The following is a 19393-nucleotide window of genomic DNA, read 5'->3' as shown; positions in this document are numbered from 1 at the left end:
GGCAGATTTTAAAAATTTCCTACATAGTCTTTTGCAAAAATGCTGGGGGGGGGGATGACTGTAACTAAGAAAATGATTCATTTGAACTGGAATATAGTGTCCGAATTGTCTAGACATAGTAAGACTTTTACTAAGTTTAATGCCATTGGCTACTGAAAAAGCAAATACTAAAAAATGTAAATCAAAATTAAAATCTAAACCAACCATAACTCAAGTATTGAATACTGTAAAAACAAGACAAAAGAAGTGGCGGTATTATCTTTAAAAAAAGGGAAGGAAAAAAACATACATGCATGGTGCACAAAAACAATAAAAGTATTGTTATGGTTTGTTTTCCATTACTTTTGGTATACATCACTTTTTAAAATGTACAATAAAGATATTTAAAAAAAATATATCCACAGTTGAAAAGAAATTATTCAGCGAAAACCGTGTAGGAGGAATGAGTGTCTGTGTATGAAACTAGTTAAAACATTAGCCCAGGAAAATAATTCCTGGAATGTTTATTTTAGATGGCACTTCTGGCACTCAGTGACAGATGCAGAAGTTGTAAAGAAGGGTTAATTCTAGAACCAGTATGTGTAAAAGGAGCTGGAATACTTGGCAAAAATACAAGCAACTTTTTAGAATTTGCCATTTGATAAAACACACAAAGTAGGCACACCCTTTCAGAAAAGTACCAATCTGGGAAGGTAGTCTGTGTGAAACCAGCTGAAATACTGACAAGAAAAATGGGTCTTTCAAAATTTTAGACAGACATTTTGTCACTTTATCACAGTCAATGAAATACATTATCAGAATGTCGCAAGGGGACAGTCTGTGCTCGAAAGACATAGCAATACATCCCAAGTTCAAATTTTTACAACTTTTTACACAGCTTTTACATCATCCTGTCACAGTGGGTTTGGTCTGTGTATGAAGAAAGATGAAATACTTCCCAGAAGTAAACAAGCAGCTTTGCAAATTTTAGCAAAGTTTCCATCAGTGATCAAAGTAAATGGAATTGTTTCCTGTCCCAGACATTATTCTAATGGGAGACGTATGAGAACAAAGAGAGCTGAAATACTTCTGAGAATAAATAGGTATTTGCAAGTTTTTATAAGAATTCTTGTCACCTGATCAAAGTACAAGGTGAAGCACCTTGCCAGAATGGAGATGACCTGGGTGCACAGTCTGTACATGAAAGGAGATGAAATAATTCATGGAGAAATGATCTGAGCAGAGTTTACTTTGAGTAATCACAGACAAAAAGAGGTGTAGCCTTTCTGCAAGGGATGTGAGAAGTGCAAGCACTGCATGAAAAAAAAATGTTTATCTTTGCAAGAAGAAAGGTCCCAACACATACTATTTAAACAAATGCCTTTTCCTCTGACAACAGTCAATGGACTTTCTCACCGTCTGCTTATTCAGTAGAGGGGGACTGTGTAGGATCTCGCTGTGGCAGTCTGCTTATTCAGTGGAGGGGCACTGTGGAGGACTAGCAATCTGTGAAATTCACCAAAAATACATATATTTTGAAATGATTAATTTTAGGGATAGTGTCATGCACAAGACATTTTTTTCTGAGGCAAGATGAGTGCTTTTTGGACACCCTTTTTACGAGTAGTAGTATTTTCCTATCCAAAACATTTGCTCACATTTGGACTATTAATGCCTGTATGAACGACAATCCCCGCAGTTCACTCTGTGGAGGAGAGATTTGCTAATACTGGCTTATTTATGATACAAATTGAGTCACTATCTTTATTTTTTAAAATGAATAATAATAAATTTCATTTGCTACATATAAGTGTAGGTAAATGAAAACAACAAATAATCATCTTATGATACAAAAAGGCACATGGGAAGATCAAATCAGTAACAGCAGGTCACTGCTAAGAGCAAATATATCTCCTCAAGCTCACAGAGGCAGGATACTGAAAACAACAATTACTCTTCCCTTATGTTACCACATACAACCACTGTCAACAAGTTTCTCGTGTAATGAAGACAGAGAAAGTAAAGGGAACAGGTAGACTCAAAAGAGAAACAGGCCAACAACACTACAAGATTCATTTGGAGCTGATGTGTCAACAGACATTCTCACAAATATGGAGAACAATAAGCCACTAAATACAGATAAACATATAATGTCTAAGACTGTTAACCAGTTAGATTGCTTTGAGCTCATGGAGAACAATGGTATTAATCAAAAATTACCAGATTGTACAACACCAATTTAATGACTCAAAACAGTGCTATTGAGAATTAACCTGATTGTAGCAAATGAACTATGTCAACAATCTGTGTCGAAAATAAAAGACAGGTTTACTAGATGAGTGATGAAATGATATCTCATTTCACTCTCTTTCTCTTCTGAAAAGCACTAGTTCCCTATATGTTATCTGGTAACTGTGTTAATAATGAAACCACAAGGTGATGACTGCTGGTAAAAACATTTCTATCAATGATTATTTTTTATCCATTTATCAGGTAAGCAGGACATTAGTTCCTGAACGCTATTACATACTTCCATGTTGTATTATTACATACACTAATGTTTTCAGTCACCTAAACAACTAAAAACAAACACAAATTGACTGCTCCTACAAAAAATCTTGACCTTCTAGAAAACCTGTGCAAAACCATAAATGAAAGAGAGATGGATGAACCTGTGACACCGAATGTGGCATTATTGTACTATTGTTATGATAAAGTACTATGTGAATGAGATGTTAAAACATTGGCTTTATCATCTAAGAAAAGGCAGACATACATTTATATATAAAAAACAAACCATGTTAACATACTCCCAGTTACAAACATTAAACATCACATATATTCTTTTGTATAACTATCATCAATCCAACATAACAAATTGATTAATTCCTGCTTTCCCTTAAACCTAACTCTTCCTCCAAAACATTATTCTGCATGTACTGTTCCCACGATTTCCATTTTTCTACGTAATTTGCTCCCAACACTTTTCTAAAGATCCCACTTCTAGTTAATTGACCTCTGTTACAATACTCAGTACTTCAAATACACTTTTTTACACTTTTATTTCCATTTTCTAGTAATTGCTTTTTTGACAGCCTTCAGAATTAAACTTAACAAGGCCTTACAATAGCTAGTGTACAGCGGCCAAGACCGGTATTAATAAAGGTGTAATCATACTAGCAGAAAGAGTTGATCCTGACAAAACTGTGACAGAAGGGCAAAGTATTAAAAATTGGAAACAGTATTTCTGGAAAATAATTATACGCACCGGGCAGAACAGAAGCAAATTTATTCTAGCAGTCAGGGAATGTTAAGAAACAGGTGAGAGACTCAAGCTGCAATACCCAGATGTCTTCAGAACATTTTTTGTGGAGGATCAAAGACAATTTATGATGCAGAAAGTACAGTTGTGTACACTTACCATAAATGTAGATATTCGAGTGTATTCACTGTTGCAGTCATCACATTTGGGTTATCTGCTTGCAGTAGCCTTCAGTCGGCCTGATTATCAAAGTCTTGGGTCCTGCGTTGGTTGCTGTCTCATCTTCCATGACATCAGGTAGTCAGGGGTATAAAGCATGCAGCCGACGCCATTACATCAGTTTTTCTTGCCCCAGATGTCAGGTGCCCCCCTTAATGGGAAGCAATTAAAGATATATATATATATATATATATATATATATATATATATATATATACACACACACACACACACACACACACACACACACACACACACACACACACACACACACAATGTTATGCCTCCAACAAAAAAGCAAATACACCAAAAAGCTTTTAAGTATAGTAAAGAAGAATAGAGGTATAGCCAAAAGGGGGCTGGAAGGAGGGTAACCAGGACTGCAACAGTGAATACACTCGAACATCTACATTTATGGAAAGTGTACACAACTGTACTTTGTTCTTCATGATTCACTGTTGCAGTCATCACATTTGGGTAGATTCTCAAAGCTAAGGATGGGAGGAGGAATTCAAGATAGCATTAGGACCAGCTATAAGACCCTGCAACACTGCAGTGGCAAAGCCAGCTCTGGATTTAGAGAAACTTGGCAAATGGTAATGCTTGGTGAAAGTATGTACAGAACTCCAGGTAGCAGCTTCTAGGATGTCTCTGGTAGGGACACCTCTGAGAAAGGCTGTAGATGTAGATGCAGCCCTGGTTGAATGGGATCTAATCCCCTGTGGGATAGATTTTCCATGGTACTTATAGCAGAAATGAATGCAATTGCCTATCCATTTAGAAGTGGTTTGCTTTTAAATAGCCTTCCCCTCTGCCCCTGCAGCAAATGCCAACAGCAGTTGTTCAGATTTCCTTTGAGGTTTAGTCTGTCCACGTAAAATCAAAGTTGTCTGTGCACATCTAAGGAGTGCAGTATTCATTCCCCTTTGTTCTGTGGATTAGAAAAGAAGGTTGGCAAATGAGTGGACTGATTAAGAGCCACACTGGATACCACCTTGGGCATGAAAGAGGGATTGGTCCTGAGGGACACTCTGTCCGCATGAAAGATGATGAAAGGCTCCACTGCCATAAGGGCCTGTAATTCAGATACCCTTCTCGCTGAAGTGATTGCTAAAAGGAAAGCTGTTTTCCAAGAAAGGAATTTTAACTCTGCAGTTGCAGCTGGCTCAAAAGGAAGAAGAGTGAGTTTTTCCAATACGAGATAAAGGTCCCAGGCTGGAGTTGGGGGTCTCCTGCATGGTCTTAAGTTTTTGGCCCCTCTGAGGAACTGCTTGAGCAGTGGGTAAGAAAAGAGGGGTGGTTCTGTGTTGTAATGAGCAAAAATGGCTGAGGCGTGAATTTTGATGGAGGAAAAGGAAAGGCCCTTGTGAAGCATCTCAGTTAAGTATTGAATAATCTGAGGTAAATTGAGTGCTGCTGTGGCCATCCCTTGAGTTTGGTTCCAGGCACAGAATCTTTTCCATTTTTCAGAATAAGATTTTCTAGTACTAGGCCTCCTTGCCTCCAAAATGACATCCAACACTTGTTTACTGAGGGATGGTAACGGAGAGATTAGTTAATTAGCCAGGCTGCCAGGTTCAGAGTTTGAAGCTGAGGGTGCAGAATTTGGCTCTCCTGCTATGACAGCAGGGTAGGGGTCTGAGGTAGGTGCCATGGGGCCAGCTGTGACACATTGCGCAAGAGGGGGTACCAGTGTTGACATGGCTAGTCTGGTGCAATCAGTATCATCCTTGGTTTGTCCTGTTTGATCTTTAGTAGTACTTTGGAGAGGAGAGGCAGAGGAGGAATGGCATAAACTTATAGATTTTTCCAGCTGAAGGACACAGCATCCACTTTCCAAGCTTGTTTGTGAGTAGTCCTTGTGCAGAATTTGTCCAACTGGTAGTTCTGGGGGGAGGCAAACAGGTCTATATCTGGGCTCCCCCATTTGTAAGATCAACGTGTTGAAAGTCTTTGGTTCCAGTTTCCACTTGTGTGGGTCCATGAAATTTCTGCTTAGTTTGTCTGCCAGTGTATTTAGTTTTCCTGGCAGGAATTAAGCCTGTAGATCCACTTGGTAGCTAAAGGCTGTGTTCCACAGAGCCATGGCTAGTCTGCAGAGGGGGTAAGAATGGGTACCCCCCTGCTAGTTTACGTACAGTGGTACGTAACAGTGGTGTTGTCTGTCTTTACCATTAATTATCCTGGAAGAATGTGGTCCTTGAAGGCTGTCAGAGCATTCTGTACAGCTAACATTTCTTTTTGATTGATGTGCAGGTGCATTTGACTTGGGTTCCATTTGCCCTGAATGCACTTCCCTGCCAGGTGAGCCCCCCATGCATAATCTGATGCGTCTGTTGTTAGGGTTTGGGCGGCAGGGGGTAGAGTGAATGGTAGTCCCTTGTTTTGGTGGCAAGCCTCTGTTAACCAAAGGAATTCTAACCGTAGGCAAGGTATGATAGGAATCATTGCTTCTAGATCCTGAGAATATTGACACTATAGAGGCTTTTTAGATACCACTGTAGTTTCCTCATATGCAGTCTTGCATATGGAATTAGTAGAATGCATGAGGCCATAAACCCCAAGGCTTGCAGTATTTACCTTGCAGTTAGCAGGGTTTTTGTGGCCACTAGTTTGAAGTAAGTTGTCAAATGAATTTGTTTCTCTGGTGTAAGGAAAGACATCTGGGAAGTTGTGTTCAAGCTTGCTACCAGGAGTATAATTTGTTGACGGGGTACCAGATGTGATTTCTTTTTGTTTATGGTGTACCCCAGACAAGTTAACAAGTTTTGTACAAATGCTAGACGATTCAGAAGTATGTTCTGGCTTTCTGCCTGAATTAGACAATCGTCCAGATATGGGTATATTTGAATATTTCTTTGCCTGCAAAATGCAATGACTGAGGCTAGGCACTTTGTGAATACCCTGGGCGCAGAAGATAAGCCAAAGGGCAGTGCAGAGAAGTGATAGTGCATGCAACCTGCTTTGAAGCGTACGTATTCTCTGCAAGATTCCCTGATTGGGATGTGCAGGTAGGCTTCCTTTAAATCCAGTGTTGCCAACCAGGCATCTTTGCCTATCATGGGAAGCAACTGGTGAAGAGTTAGCATCTTGAATTTTGGAATCACCAAAAAGATATTTAGGATAGACAGGTCCAGGATAGGACACCATGAGTTGTCTTTTCTGGGTACCAGGAAAAGCCTTGAGTAGAAACCTTGTCCCTTTTCCCCTGCTGGTATAGTCCAAACAGCCTTTAATCTTAAGAAAGAGAGTACTTGCTTTTGAGCCTCTGCCCACTGATTTGGGGGGAGATCTGGCCAAATGTTTGGGGTTGGTAATGTGTGGAAGTGAAATCTGTATCCTTGGGAAACTATGTTTAAAACCCATTTGTCCTGGGTAATGAGTTCCCAGTGTTTTGTTTGTAGAGCAATCTTTCCCCTTAAAGGAGCAGTCAGTTGAGAAGTGCTTGGAAGTTTTAAAGTCAAGTCATTGAGGCAGCTTACCATGGGGGGAGTCTTACTACTCCCTGATTTGGAAGTGGGAGCCCCCCACTGCTTAGTCCTGTGCGTACCCTGGGACTGAACCCTGGGTGTTCTGACAGTTCTGGGTTTGAACTGAGAAGGCCTGGAAGAGGCAGGAAAGGCTCAATTTTTTGAGGGCCAATGCCTACTAAATCTAGGAGGCTGCACTTGTAAGAAATCTTTAACAGTTTTCATAGATTTAGCTTTTTCCTCCATCTTTTTAAGAACTTCTTCTGCCTTGTCGCCAAACAGGTGGTCCTGATTTAAGGAAGCATCCAGCAATTTAGTTTTAACATGATCTGGCAAAGATTGCTCCTTAAGCCAAGCATGCCTCCTAAGTACAGATCCAGTGACAGTGGCCCTGCAAGATGCCTCTAGTGAATTAAAACCACATTGCAAAGTATGTTTTCAAACCTGTTCAGCAGAATGCATCAAATCCTGTAAATCCTTATTTTCAGCACAATCAGGAATCAACAATTTTCTGCTTAAGCAATCCAATAATACGCTGCTGATACTTTAACATATGAAACTGGCAATTTAAGGCCCTGATGGCCAAGGTTGCAGAGGTGTACACCTTCTTACCCCATCTATCCAGGGCCCTGGAATCTCTATCAGAGGGGGTAGGATTTTTGGCAGTAGTAGCCTTAATGCCCTTGGGTCCCTGTGAAATGGTATCAGGATCCACAATAGGATTTTTAAAAAGGAACCTGTGAGAATCAGGAACCCTGTAATATCTATCAGGGTTTCTGGGAGCAGGAGGTAAAGAGTCAGGGGCTAAGCTAGATTCCGAAAAGGCATCGTCAACAATGTCCAGCACAGGAGGGATAGCTAAAGGCCTGTGTTGGGACAGGAGTAAGAAATCTCTAAGCTTCTTTTTAGAATCAGAGTAATCCTGGGCTTTCCCAGTGAAAATGCTCCCTAAGAGTATGCAAGGTTTCACCAAAAGAAAAATCCTCTAGGGGAAAAGAAGAGGGAATAGAGTCTTCTGCATCAGAATCCTCATAGGTAGATAAGGTTAAATTCTGGTCATCAGAGGAGACAGAAATTTCAGAATTCTGGTCAGAAGTACCATAAGCAAATTCAGTTCTAGGTCTCTTAGAGGGGGAAGGTTGGCTTCCCCTGATTAAAGTAATAAGATCTTCAGCCATTCTTATCATTTGTTTTTTAGGCATAGAGGCCTGACCATGCGGTCTGGGCATCGGTTTCCTAGGCATGGTTCGAGTTTTAGGCCTAGAAGAAGAAGAAGATGGCGTCGGTTTAATATGCAAGTCAGTAGGCCTGAATACACCCTCAGAAGCCGGGTGCATGCACAGCGGCTCCAGACCCATCCAAGGTAGAGACATCCGCAGGTTCCACAGTTGAAGCATCTTGCGGCACACCGGACTCCAAATGGGTCTCAGTAGAGGCCTGTGAATCTGAAGTAGTGGGTATCAGGGGCTGCAAAAGCACCTCACTGAGTACTGGCGAACTGGCAACTAGCTTAAGAGAAGCGTCGTCGGCAGCTTTGGATCTAGGTGGCCTGTCTCTCTCTTTATCTTTGCGTTTTTTCAGAATGTCAGTAGTCGGGTGGCTTACCGAAGACATATCTGGATAATTAAACCGAGTACCAAAATATTTAGAAGCGAAAATGTACCGACGACGTATAGTTCGTGGTTTAAATAAGGCAGAAAACTGACAGCGAGGTACGTCCTGGTCAGGACCTAGGCAAGGAATGTAGTACACATGAAAATCTTTATGAGTTATTTGCTTTCCACAAGAAATACAATTATTGACTTTTACTGACATCGGTTTAGAACAAGAAAAAGTTTCCCCAATGGGGTACTTAGCTTTAGTTGAAGACTTCGGTTCTGAAACTCGAAAATGGAAATTTCAGGAGTTGGCCGATCAGCACTTGCGAACTGCTTCTGCTTTGGGCACCGCACGGCAAGAAAGACTGATATAATGGCGTCGGCTGCATGCTTTATACCCCTGACTACCTGACGTCACAGAAGATGAGACAGCAACCGATGCAGGACCCAAGACTTCAGGCTGAATGAGGGCTACTGCAAGCAGATAAGCCAAATGTGATGACTGTAACAGAGAAACATGAAGAACATCAAGCTAAGGAGGAAAAACAAAAGTTTGTCCAACAAAAAGTGAGCCATCACACAGGACTCTGTTTCTCATTCATTTGATATTAAAGCTCATAGAGAGACTTTGCAAGTGAAACATTTTCCAATGTTCCAAAGCAAAATGCTTGAGGGACAGAAAAAAGCACAGGAGTTGACAAGAAGAATCAAAAGTACCTTGGACTTGAACCCGAGTCTGCGGTTGGGAGATGGAGATGAATAGGAAAAAGACCAGAAACTCTGAAATTGCAATCTTACATTTATTCACTAAAGCATCAATCACATTTGTGAAATATAGCTTTACAAGAAAACGTGAACAAGAAAGACTGGACTTTTGTTGACTGTTACACTTGTGGTAAGACTGAAAAGCATATATCTCACACTGTCATTAATGCTTGGAAGGATTAACAGGTAAAAAAAAGAAAATAACTTAGCTAAAGCAATTTTTGTTCTTAACAGCCTTTATAAAAACATTTCATGATATAAGATGAGATACTTCAGAAAGTTTATGAACATTTGTAAAAAGAGAAATATGGAAATAAAAGAGCACAAATGGAAATATTTATGGAAGGCTTAAGTATGCCACGGTTAGAGGTAGATAAGGCTCAGCTATTAACAGTTAAGATAGGGGGAGATGAGATAAAAATGGAGAGGTATAATTAATCAGCTGGAAAGTCTCCAGGAACAGATGTTAATTCCTGTGGAAGTTTGGTAGCAAAGAGGGAAGAAAGTGATAAAGATTTAGAAAGTTTTAACAGTATTTTAAAAAGAAGGGAAGTGCCAACATCCTGGAAGAAAGCTGTGGTGGCTACAATACCTAAAGACAGTAAAGACCCATCAGATCCAGCTTCACATAGGTCCATTTCAATTTTAAAGCATGATTATATTATTATGACCATAATAGGTAAAGAAAATGGCAAAAGTTTTGCCAAAATTGATAAGACATGAATCACTGTGGTTTTGTGGAGAGGCAAACATTTGATAACATTAACTGAATAATGATGATCCACAGGCACACAGAATGTAAGAAAATACTAGTGTTGTTGACGAGTTTTGATATACAGAAAGCTTTTGACAAAGTAAGCTAGGATTTTATGATTAGAGCAGTGTGATACAATAATAAGGTTAATTAAGAGGATATATGAGGGATCAAAGATGAAAATGAAAGTGGGAGGATTCATCTCTGATAAGTTGGGTCTGAAAAGAGAAACCAGGGAGGGGTGTCCTCTTTCCCCTTTGTTATTTATTTGACATCTGTTTACCGGGAAAGTCCAACTGGGCTAGAAAGTCCCCATTTTCAGCACAGGCCTGGGGAAGAAAAACTCTGCAAATTATTTAAAGTATTAAGTTATTTATGTTATATTTATAGCCACTATCAAAGAAAATAAGAGACTCAAATTCAAGGATATAATTGGTATGGTGATCAAGTTCACTTTATTTGTAGACAATGATATATTGTACCCGATAAAACCAGAAAAGGACATTTCAGTGTTGTGGAATATTTTGAGACAGTGTCAAGTCTTTTCATGATATAACATTAATGAAAATAAAACAAAGGTTATAGCTGTAAATGTAAACTATGTACCCACACACAGATTCATTCAACAATACCCATATTTATAGGGACACAATAAAAATGAAGTGTTTAGGAGTATGGATTAAAAAGGATTCTGTTGAGTGCTACAAATATGTGGGGAAGAAACTAAACAAAAGATAATACAAAAACTGAGAAACTGGAAGATCTTGTTTATGGATGTGGACAGCAAGATGCAAGCAGTGAAAATATATTTCATTTCTTTAGTTTTATATACAGGCCAGGCTGCATGAGGTGCACTATGACTCCTAGTATGCAGCAGCTCAGAAAATAATGTGCTGTAATGCATGCTGTCTGTATATGTTAATCTGATATGGAAATTAGTGAACAAGGTGAAGTAGGAACAGCACAAAGAATAACCACACTCAGATGGGGTGGATATGTGTGGAGTAAGTGATGGCAGAGGTTCAATAGCACAGGTACACATGTAGGCTTCTGTCAAGCATGAATGGCACAACACAGTCTATCTCCATGCTGCCCTACTAGAATGCTGTGGGGACCTATCATGTGATACTGGGGTACAGTATGCATGGTATGGCACCACTACAACTGTTAATGCTCATGTGTGTCTGCTCATTGATCATAGTTGTATGCCCACATTTATCCATTTCAGGAAACGTACATCCAGGCTATGTGGGTGGCCTGGTCATTAAGCCCTTGCCAGTGAAGACCAAACCTTTGATTTGGCCCCAAGAGTGAATACTGCAACCCTGGCCCCAGCAGAATCTTTTATTTATTTATAGGCTGTCATGGGGGTCTGCAACACTAATTAAAACATACTTCATGAACAAAGAGTCAAGCAAGGAGGCCAAAAAGCATGCTGTGCTATCAATGGATTTCGATCAGTAACTGTAGAGCACAAGATTCCGGACTCCTTGCAAACATGCAAATAAGCTCTCGTATGTGCAGATATTCAGTCATAACATGCATGCATACATGTAAGATTAATGGAACAAGGAATTCTGTCCCTTACCCTGGGGAAATTGCCACCACTCTGACGACGAGCTGGATCATGCTGGACCCGATCAAGCATCAAATACAGAGAAAACACTGCCACACAGAAGATGGCTCCTCCACACACTGTCACCTGCTTTCTCACCTTCATCTCCACCACGCCAGCATCAAGGAATTCTGTAACACAGTCAAGGAACAGCACTAAAATTATTGTTGCATATTAGCACATAACATGCCTTCTATACAACTAGATCACCTGAATGCACTCCATTCCTTACTGTTTACAAAAAGCTTTAGCAGCCCATACAAGTTTTCCGAAGCACATTTCTTTTAAATTAAGACTCTGCTGTCTACCAGATATTCAACATGTATACCTAATACTTCCCTTTTGTTTCCAGCTATTTCCCACTTTCACAGCTTTATAAAGACTAACTCTAAAAGCTAAAAGGTCGACAAGCCAAAATGGTGACGAGACTGCCTAAATGCCCCTTTATATTTCTGATATTTTTCAGTTTGATTTACAAGATAGTTAGCCACCAAATGGAGAATCCCCTATTGCCTGAACTCTACTAAATATTGCATCTGAATGCTCCATGGGTTTAACAACAGAACATTCAGATCATAGAGGTTTTTACATCTCTTTTCTTACTTAACTACCTTAACTTTTTCTGCAGACGACTCACTATTTTAATTATCCATTTTAAATCTCCACGTGATTCTAATTACCCTTCTTTTCAATCTAATGCCAGCTCCTCTTAACACGTAATGTGCATCAGTAGTATCCAAGCTCATAAATTCAAACAAGCAATGTTCCTTAAAAGCTCTACATACTAGGAATACAAACAGTACATCTCCTTCCATATTAGCATACAGCTGTGTAATGTATGTAGCGTAACAGCAGATCTTTGCTTTGAGAACATAACACTGTTAACAGAAATTCTTTCAAGCAAAGGCTAAAGCTGGTCTAGTATCTGCAAAGGTACTGCTGTAGATCGCATGAAACTCCCATATCATCAAAAAATTAATTCAGGCCCCCTATGGAATGTGGGATAACACAATCGAAGAGTCCTGAATGTGTGAAAAGTAAATGTGATTTCAACAGCAGAAGGACAAAATATGAAACTCGTCTTACAGGTCACACGCATTTTTAAAGGGAAGGGAGCCCCCTGCACCACTTTGGTATGGGGAGCTGTGTTACTCACACATGTGCTAACTATATTATACTAATATCTAGGGTCACTGTACCTCAGAGAGCAGGGCATATCCCAAACTGCAGCAATCTTACAGTTATTGTACCTTCCACCTCAATACTACACATTTCCAAAGTTCAGTATTAAATTTGCGACATTTTGAGGACCACAGCTATAGTATTTAGAACTGCTGCAGCAGCAAACCATCATGCAGCCTCTTCGATTTTTCATGTCCTAACGACTTACAAGGAAAATATACCTTTGGTAGACAAATCTCCAGTGCTAAAAATAGAGTATGCAATGAACTTTAAACAAAAGAAGCTCAAAGTTACTTTAAGAATAGTAAACAAGTACACTATTGATACATACAAATATGCCATGTAGGGGAAAGACAGAAACAAGCTTTTCTATCAGGATGACACCTCTCTAAAAGTATGACCAGAAGCTTAGCAGGCTCAACCAGTGCACTGTGCCAGTACCATGAACCAGCACCTCACCCCCTAAGGCTATGAGATGTGACCAAGTTGCTTTCTGTAGTACACGCACACACACACAAACACCACACACACACACACACACACACACACACACACACACACACACACACACACACCTCCGTCCTAGGCTTTTTGTCTTCATCACCTAGCTAGTTCACCTTAAAATTTCTAATATTCCCTGAGTCCCCCCAAGTATATAATTTCTGTGTCAAAGGACTTCCATCTTTGATAACATATCGGAGAGTCTCTAGATAACACTCTTTCGTGTCCTCATCATGGGAACATACCATAAATGACAGAAGCCCCAAAAGAAGATCGGGACTCAGAAATAATGTCAATCTTACTGTGCCTCATAAAAGTGTTCAGGGCAGAGGCCGCCCGGACTTTTTCCATTAGTATAACTCTTTTTTTTTTTTTACAGCAATGGAGAATGCAAGATCTCCGTTGCTTTTTACACACTGTCTCGCTATGTTAAATGAGTTTAACATAGCGAGACAGCTTTAAAAAAGTAACAGAGATTCTCCATTGCTTTTTTTAAAGCTGTCTCGCTATGTTAAACTCTTTTAACATAGCAAGATAGTGTGTAAAAAGCAACAGAAATCTTGCTTTCTCCATTGCTTTTTTCAAAACTGTCTCACTATGTTAAATGGGTTTAACATAACGTGACAGGTTTAAAAAAAAGCAACGGAGATTCTCCGTTGCTTTTTTTAAAGCTGTCTCGCTATGTTAAACTCCTTTAACATAGCGAGACAGTTTGTAAAAAGCAATGGAGATTTTGCTTTCTCCGTTGCTTTTGCCCACAGCTATGATGTACTGCATAAGCATACGCATGCGCAGTGCATCAGAACTGCTGCAGAATACCAGACAGCTGCGGAAGGGCAGCAAGGAGGCATTATACAATGCCATTATTTAAGATAAGTAATTATTTTTTTTCTTAAATAATGTCATTGTATAATAGCAATAACCCACATCTGGGTGTGGGTAATGCTGGATTTACCCACAGTTGTCTTTGTTTGGCCACTCGGGCTTCGCCCTCGTGACCAAACCATACCAACCGTGGGTAAATCCAGCATTACCCACACCCAGACGTGGGTTATTGCTATATAAAACAACTATTACTCTAGTGGAATGTGCTCTGGGGTTAACAAGAAGTGTCTTTCTGTATTTGCTGTGACAAACTTCAATGTAATTAGCTAAACACTTGGGAAAGCTAAGCTTAGATTCCTGACTTAGTTAAGAATACAAACAAATAGTCATCTTTATGGAAAGATTTGTTTCCATTCACATAAAATCAATGCTATCTGTAGACATCTGTATAATAAAGGAAGAATGCAAAGTTATGAAAGTAAACGTACCATAACAGTTCAAATGATCACTGCTTCATATGGGTTATATCCTGCCATGTATATAATTACCGGGCAGCTTCCAAAGCTTCAGGGCACCTTCCACACTCTCAAACTGTCAGGCAGCTCAAGTTGAACTGACTAAAAGACAAATGTGTGCACCAAGCCCTTCACAACATTCCTGCCAACAGAGAGAGAAAGAAAAGGCTTAGCCCTGAAAGAACAATGCTAGGAACAACAAAAAATAAATGTCCATGCCATGACATAAAAAAAAAGAAAAAAAATGAAAAAACAGCAGCAGTGATTATTCGAACATTTACAGTTATGGTAAGTTTACTTACACAACTGTAATATGTTCATCGTGGTCATCATATTGATCACTGCTGGAGTAGCCTTAGCTATGTGGGTAGACTACCCTAGCTAATTAAATTTGGGAGGTGAAAGTAGTTCAGAAGTCCCTGGAGAATGGTCCTAGCAAAGCCTGATCTGGACTAAGAGAAGGAATCAAGCTTATAATGCTTTATTAAGGTATGTACACAGGACCAAGTAGCAGTTTCTGGAATACCTCAAGAATCCAACCCTTTCCAAAAAGCCATAGAAGTAGAGGCCCTGGTACAGTGGGCCTTGCCCCTGTCCAGTACAGTTGCGTTATGATGATTACGGAGATTACAGCAAAATGTAACAGACTTAGCAACCATTGGAAATGGTCTGTTTTCGACAAAGGTTGTCCCTTCTTACCTTCACAAGAAATGAACAACTGATCCAAAGATCTGAAAGATTTAGTTCTGTCAAGAGTGTACCTGAATTGTCTTTGGACAGCCAAGGTATAGAGTATCCTTTCTACCTCATTTTTAGATTCAGGAAAAAAATAAGGACATGGATGGTTTGGCTTTAAGTAAACTTGAATACCACTTGAAGCATAAAAGAAGGATTAGTCTGCAAATAAACCCTGTCCCCGTGGAAAAAGAGAAAGGGTTGACTTGCCATAAGAGCTTGCAAGTCATATACCTATCTTGCAGGGGCAAGAGCAATCAGTAGAACTGTTTTCAATGTTAAGAACCTCACATCAGTCAGGTTAGCTGGATCAAAAAGAGCAAGTGTTAGCTTCTCTAACACAAAATTAAGAACCAAAGGAGGGATTTCCTGGAAGACTCTTACACAAAATCCCTTGCAAAACATTTTGACATGAGACTGCACTGAAAGAAGGGATCCATGGGCAGACATGCTGAAATAGTGGAAAAAGGAACCCCGATGGAGGAATAAGAAAGTCCATAGTATAGTAATTCATACAAATATTGTAAAACCAAAGAACAACTAGCCCTCAATGGGTGCCGGTTATGTTGTTGGCACCAATAAGAATTTTTTTTCCATTTGTTAATACACAATATACTAGTAGCAGCCTTTCTTGCCTCCATTAATACCCAAGGAATTAAGACCCTATCATCCAGGCAGCTAAATAATGTTGACTAATGTCAGGGTATATCAAATACCTCTGTTCTTCTGTGAGTACAACCAGTTTGTGAGGAAGCTTGTGGTAATTGCCCCCAGCCACTTCCAAAAGAAGAGAGAACCACTGTTGCCTGTGGCAGAAGGGAGTGAACACAATGATACTGGGGGATTCCTTCTGAATCTTCACACGTTCCCTGGATATTAGTAGAAAGGGTGGAAACGCATACAAGAGCATTTCTGTCCAAGGTAAAGAAAAGAAAAAAGGCATTTGTCTTCCAGGCCGTCTTACATGGCATCCTGGAAAAGACTCTTGCCAGTTGATTGTTCAGAGAGGATGCAAAGAGGTCTACTTAAGGAACTCCCCATATATGGATCAAGTCTTGGAAGACCCCCTGATCCAGTTTCCATTTGTGACTGTCTGCCCTGGTCCTGCTCAGCTTGTCTCCCACACAATTTTGCTCTGATGGAATGGAAGGATGTCTGTAGAGTGAGACTGTGATGTGAAGTTTTACTCCAAGGTAACATGGCTAGTCTGCAAAGGGGTATCACCTGGTTCCTCCTTGCTTGATGACGTACCACATGACTGCCTTGATCAGGGCAAGCATCTCTGATATTTATGTGCTTGCACCTGTCCTTGGTGTCCCACTCCCCTGCACTTTTATCCCTCCTGAAAATGTTCCTCAAGCAAAGTATGAGGTGTCTGTGGTGATTGACCGCTTTGGAGTATGGAGGGAGAAGGGAGACCTGGATTTAAGGATATCTGTTGTCTCCACAAAGTGATTTCACTTCTGACAAACCCCAGCACTGGGACCAAAGAGATTTCAAATACCACTGTACCCTTCTCAAGTGGAGCCTTACCAGGGGTATCATGAGAATCACAAATGACAGGAGACACAAAATCCTGAGGTACTCCCTTGCAGTGACTGAAGTCCGAGTGGAAACTCTCAGAAAAAGATCTAGATGTACATCTATTTTTTTATCCTGTGGAAGAAAAACTATTTGAACTGAGATGTCTAGTTGAGATCCCATGATTACAATCCTGTGTGAAGCAGTCATGAAAGACTTTTGAATGTTCTCTTGGAATCCCAGCTTGTGTAAGAGATCTCTCGCCTAAGAGAGAGATTCCAGATTCCTGACACTCTGAAAAAGACTCTGCAAAAGATAAGCAAGTCATTTAAATATGGAGAAATATGGATACCCTGTAGCCTGCAATGAGCTGTAACTACGGCTATACACTTTGTGAACACTCTTGGTGCAGTGGAGAGTCCAAAGAGTAAGGCTTTAACTGATGATGTGACATATAGGCACAGAAAACCTTAAGAAACATCTGAAGTCTGGATGAATAGGGACATGATTAGCATCTTTTAAATCTAGTGTTAACAGTAAACCTGAAAGAGGAAGAATAGGTAACAGGTTGTGAAGAGACATCATTTTGAATTTGGGCACTATCACAAACAGGTTTAGGAAAGAAAGACCCAGAAATGGTCTCCAAGCATTTTCTTTCTTAGGTACGAGAAACATCCTTGAATAAAAACCCTTCCTCCACCTTTGAAGGGGGAATTGCTTCTATCCCTCCTTGGGACAGCATGTAATAAAGAACTAGTGGAAAAGAGTTTAATCTGCAGGATGATGAATGACCCCCTGGAAAGGATCAATTTCCTCCCACTGCCATCTGTCAACCTTGATGAATGATTTTCAGAGCCCATTTGTCAGAAACTATCTGTTGCCAAAGAGAAAAAGGAAATTCAGACTTTCTGGAAGAAGAAAAGAGGCCAGAATGGGGGGAGGGATCATAAGGTGTCCTGAATCTGAAATAGAAGTTATGTTCTTACCATAACGTTCCATGTTAGTTGTCTTCTTCTCGCCTTCTTCTTGCTGGATGGGTTCGGAGCCGACCTCGGCTCCGACTCGGCCACTCTAAAAGCTCGAGAGTTGGTTCCACCGGCTCGAGGCTCCCCTTATATCCCACAATGCTAGGCGAGAGTTACCTCAGATCTCGTTTGCAAGCTAACCCAGCTTATATCAATAACAGAATAACTGTAAAACAGAATCCACCTCTAACAGCAGGAAGAAAAGGGGTGACCTATATCCTGAAATAAGAAATATGCATAATAGCATATGACTAAGAAAGAGGTGGTAGAAAGAGAGGTCACGATCACAACTCCTCTAGGTCTGTCCAGGCCAGGGGGAAGGAGGGTGGGACGCAAGAAGAAGGCGAGAAGAAGACAACTAACATGGAACGTTATGGTAAGAACATAACTTCTATATGTTAAGTTGTCTATCTCGCCTTCATTCTTGCTGGATGGGACCCGGTCCCTAGCACCTTGTCCCGGGTCGCCTAACGGAACAGACTCCTGAGAACAGTGGAACCAAAATTAGCTCTATGCCTAGAAGCTAAATCCAACTTATAATGGGAAATAAAAGTGTGAGGAGTAGCCCAAGTAGCCGCTGCACAAATGGTGTCAATAGGCAGTCTGTCTTGGAAGGCTAGAGAAGTAGCCAAAGCTCTGGTGGAATGGGCTTTAGGTTTATTAGGCAGTTTTGGTGTCTAATCTCATAAACAAGGGTAATCAGAGATGTTAGCCATCTGGATAATGATACCTTTGAAACTGGAAGTCCCTTTCTGCTTTCCGCATAGGAGACAAACAGCTGATCAGATTTTCTGAATTGTTTCGTCCTGTCCAAGTAGTACCTTAATTGACGATGAACATCCAGGCAGTGTAATTTTGTTCAGACCTATTTGAATACTCCGGGAAAAAGACAGGAGGTCAATGCATTGGTTTAGATTTGATGTTGAAACCACCTTAGGCAAAAAGGACGGGTTAGTTCGTAAGGAAACTCTGTCCTTATGGAATAAGAGATAAGGAGAACGACAACTGAGTGCTTGAAGTTCTGAAATTCTTCTAGCTGATGTGATAGCCACCAGAAAGAGAGTTTTCCATGATAATAATTTTAAGGAACATGAAGCTGCAGATTCGAAAGGGGAAAGAATCAAAGAAGCAAGAACTAAATTTAGGTCCCAAGGAGAAGGAGGATTTCTTATAGGAGGTCTGAGAAGAAAAACTCCTTTCAAAAAGGCTTTGCAAAGTTTGTGGGACATAAGGGCAGATTCAGAAATGCCCACATGAAAATTAGAAATAGCCGCCAATTGAACCTTAAGAGTAGATGGAGATGAACCTGCATGGAAGAGTTCAGCTAGAAAATCAAGGACTAGTTGGATGGAAGCGGTGAAAGGATCTATGTCCTTTCCTTGTGCCCAATATGAGAAGCGTTTCCACTTACTCAAATAAATCTTTCG

General features: G+C 40.3%; 1 protein-coding gene across 5 annotated transcripts in view; it reads right to left on the bottom strand.

Annotated features, from left to right (window-relative positions):
* The window catches only part of MAN2A2 (mannosidase alpha class 2A member 2), a 2415216-nt gene that overhangs the window by 2020900 nt on the left and 374923 nt on the right, over window positions 1-19393 (bottom strand). For all 5 annotated transcript variants that reach the window (XM_044078268.1, XM_044078266.1, XM_044078269.1 and 2 more), the window contains exon 2: window positions 11636-11793. In XM_044078268.1, the coding sequence (XP_043934203.1) occupies window positions 11636-11767 (132 nt within the window). In that variant the 5' untranslated portion in view covers window positions 11768-11793. The remainder of the gene's footprint in view (window positions 1-11635; window positions 11794-19393) is intronic.

The sequence above is a fragment of the Protopterus annectens genome, chromosome 7.part0 (assembly GCF_019279795.1).
Source record: "Protopterus annectens isolate FY-2018-M chromosome 7.part0, PAN1.0, whole genome shotgun sequence".
NCBI lineage: Eukaryota > Metazoa > Chordata > Ceratodontiformes > Protopteridae > Protopterus > Protopterus annectens.
The sequence above is the reverse complement of the archived record's forward strand: the minus strand, read 5'-3'. Positions and strand labels throughout refer to the sequence as shown.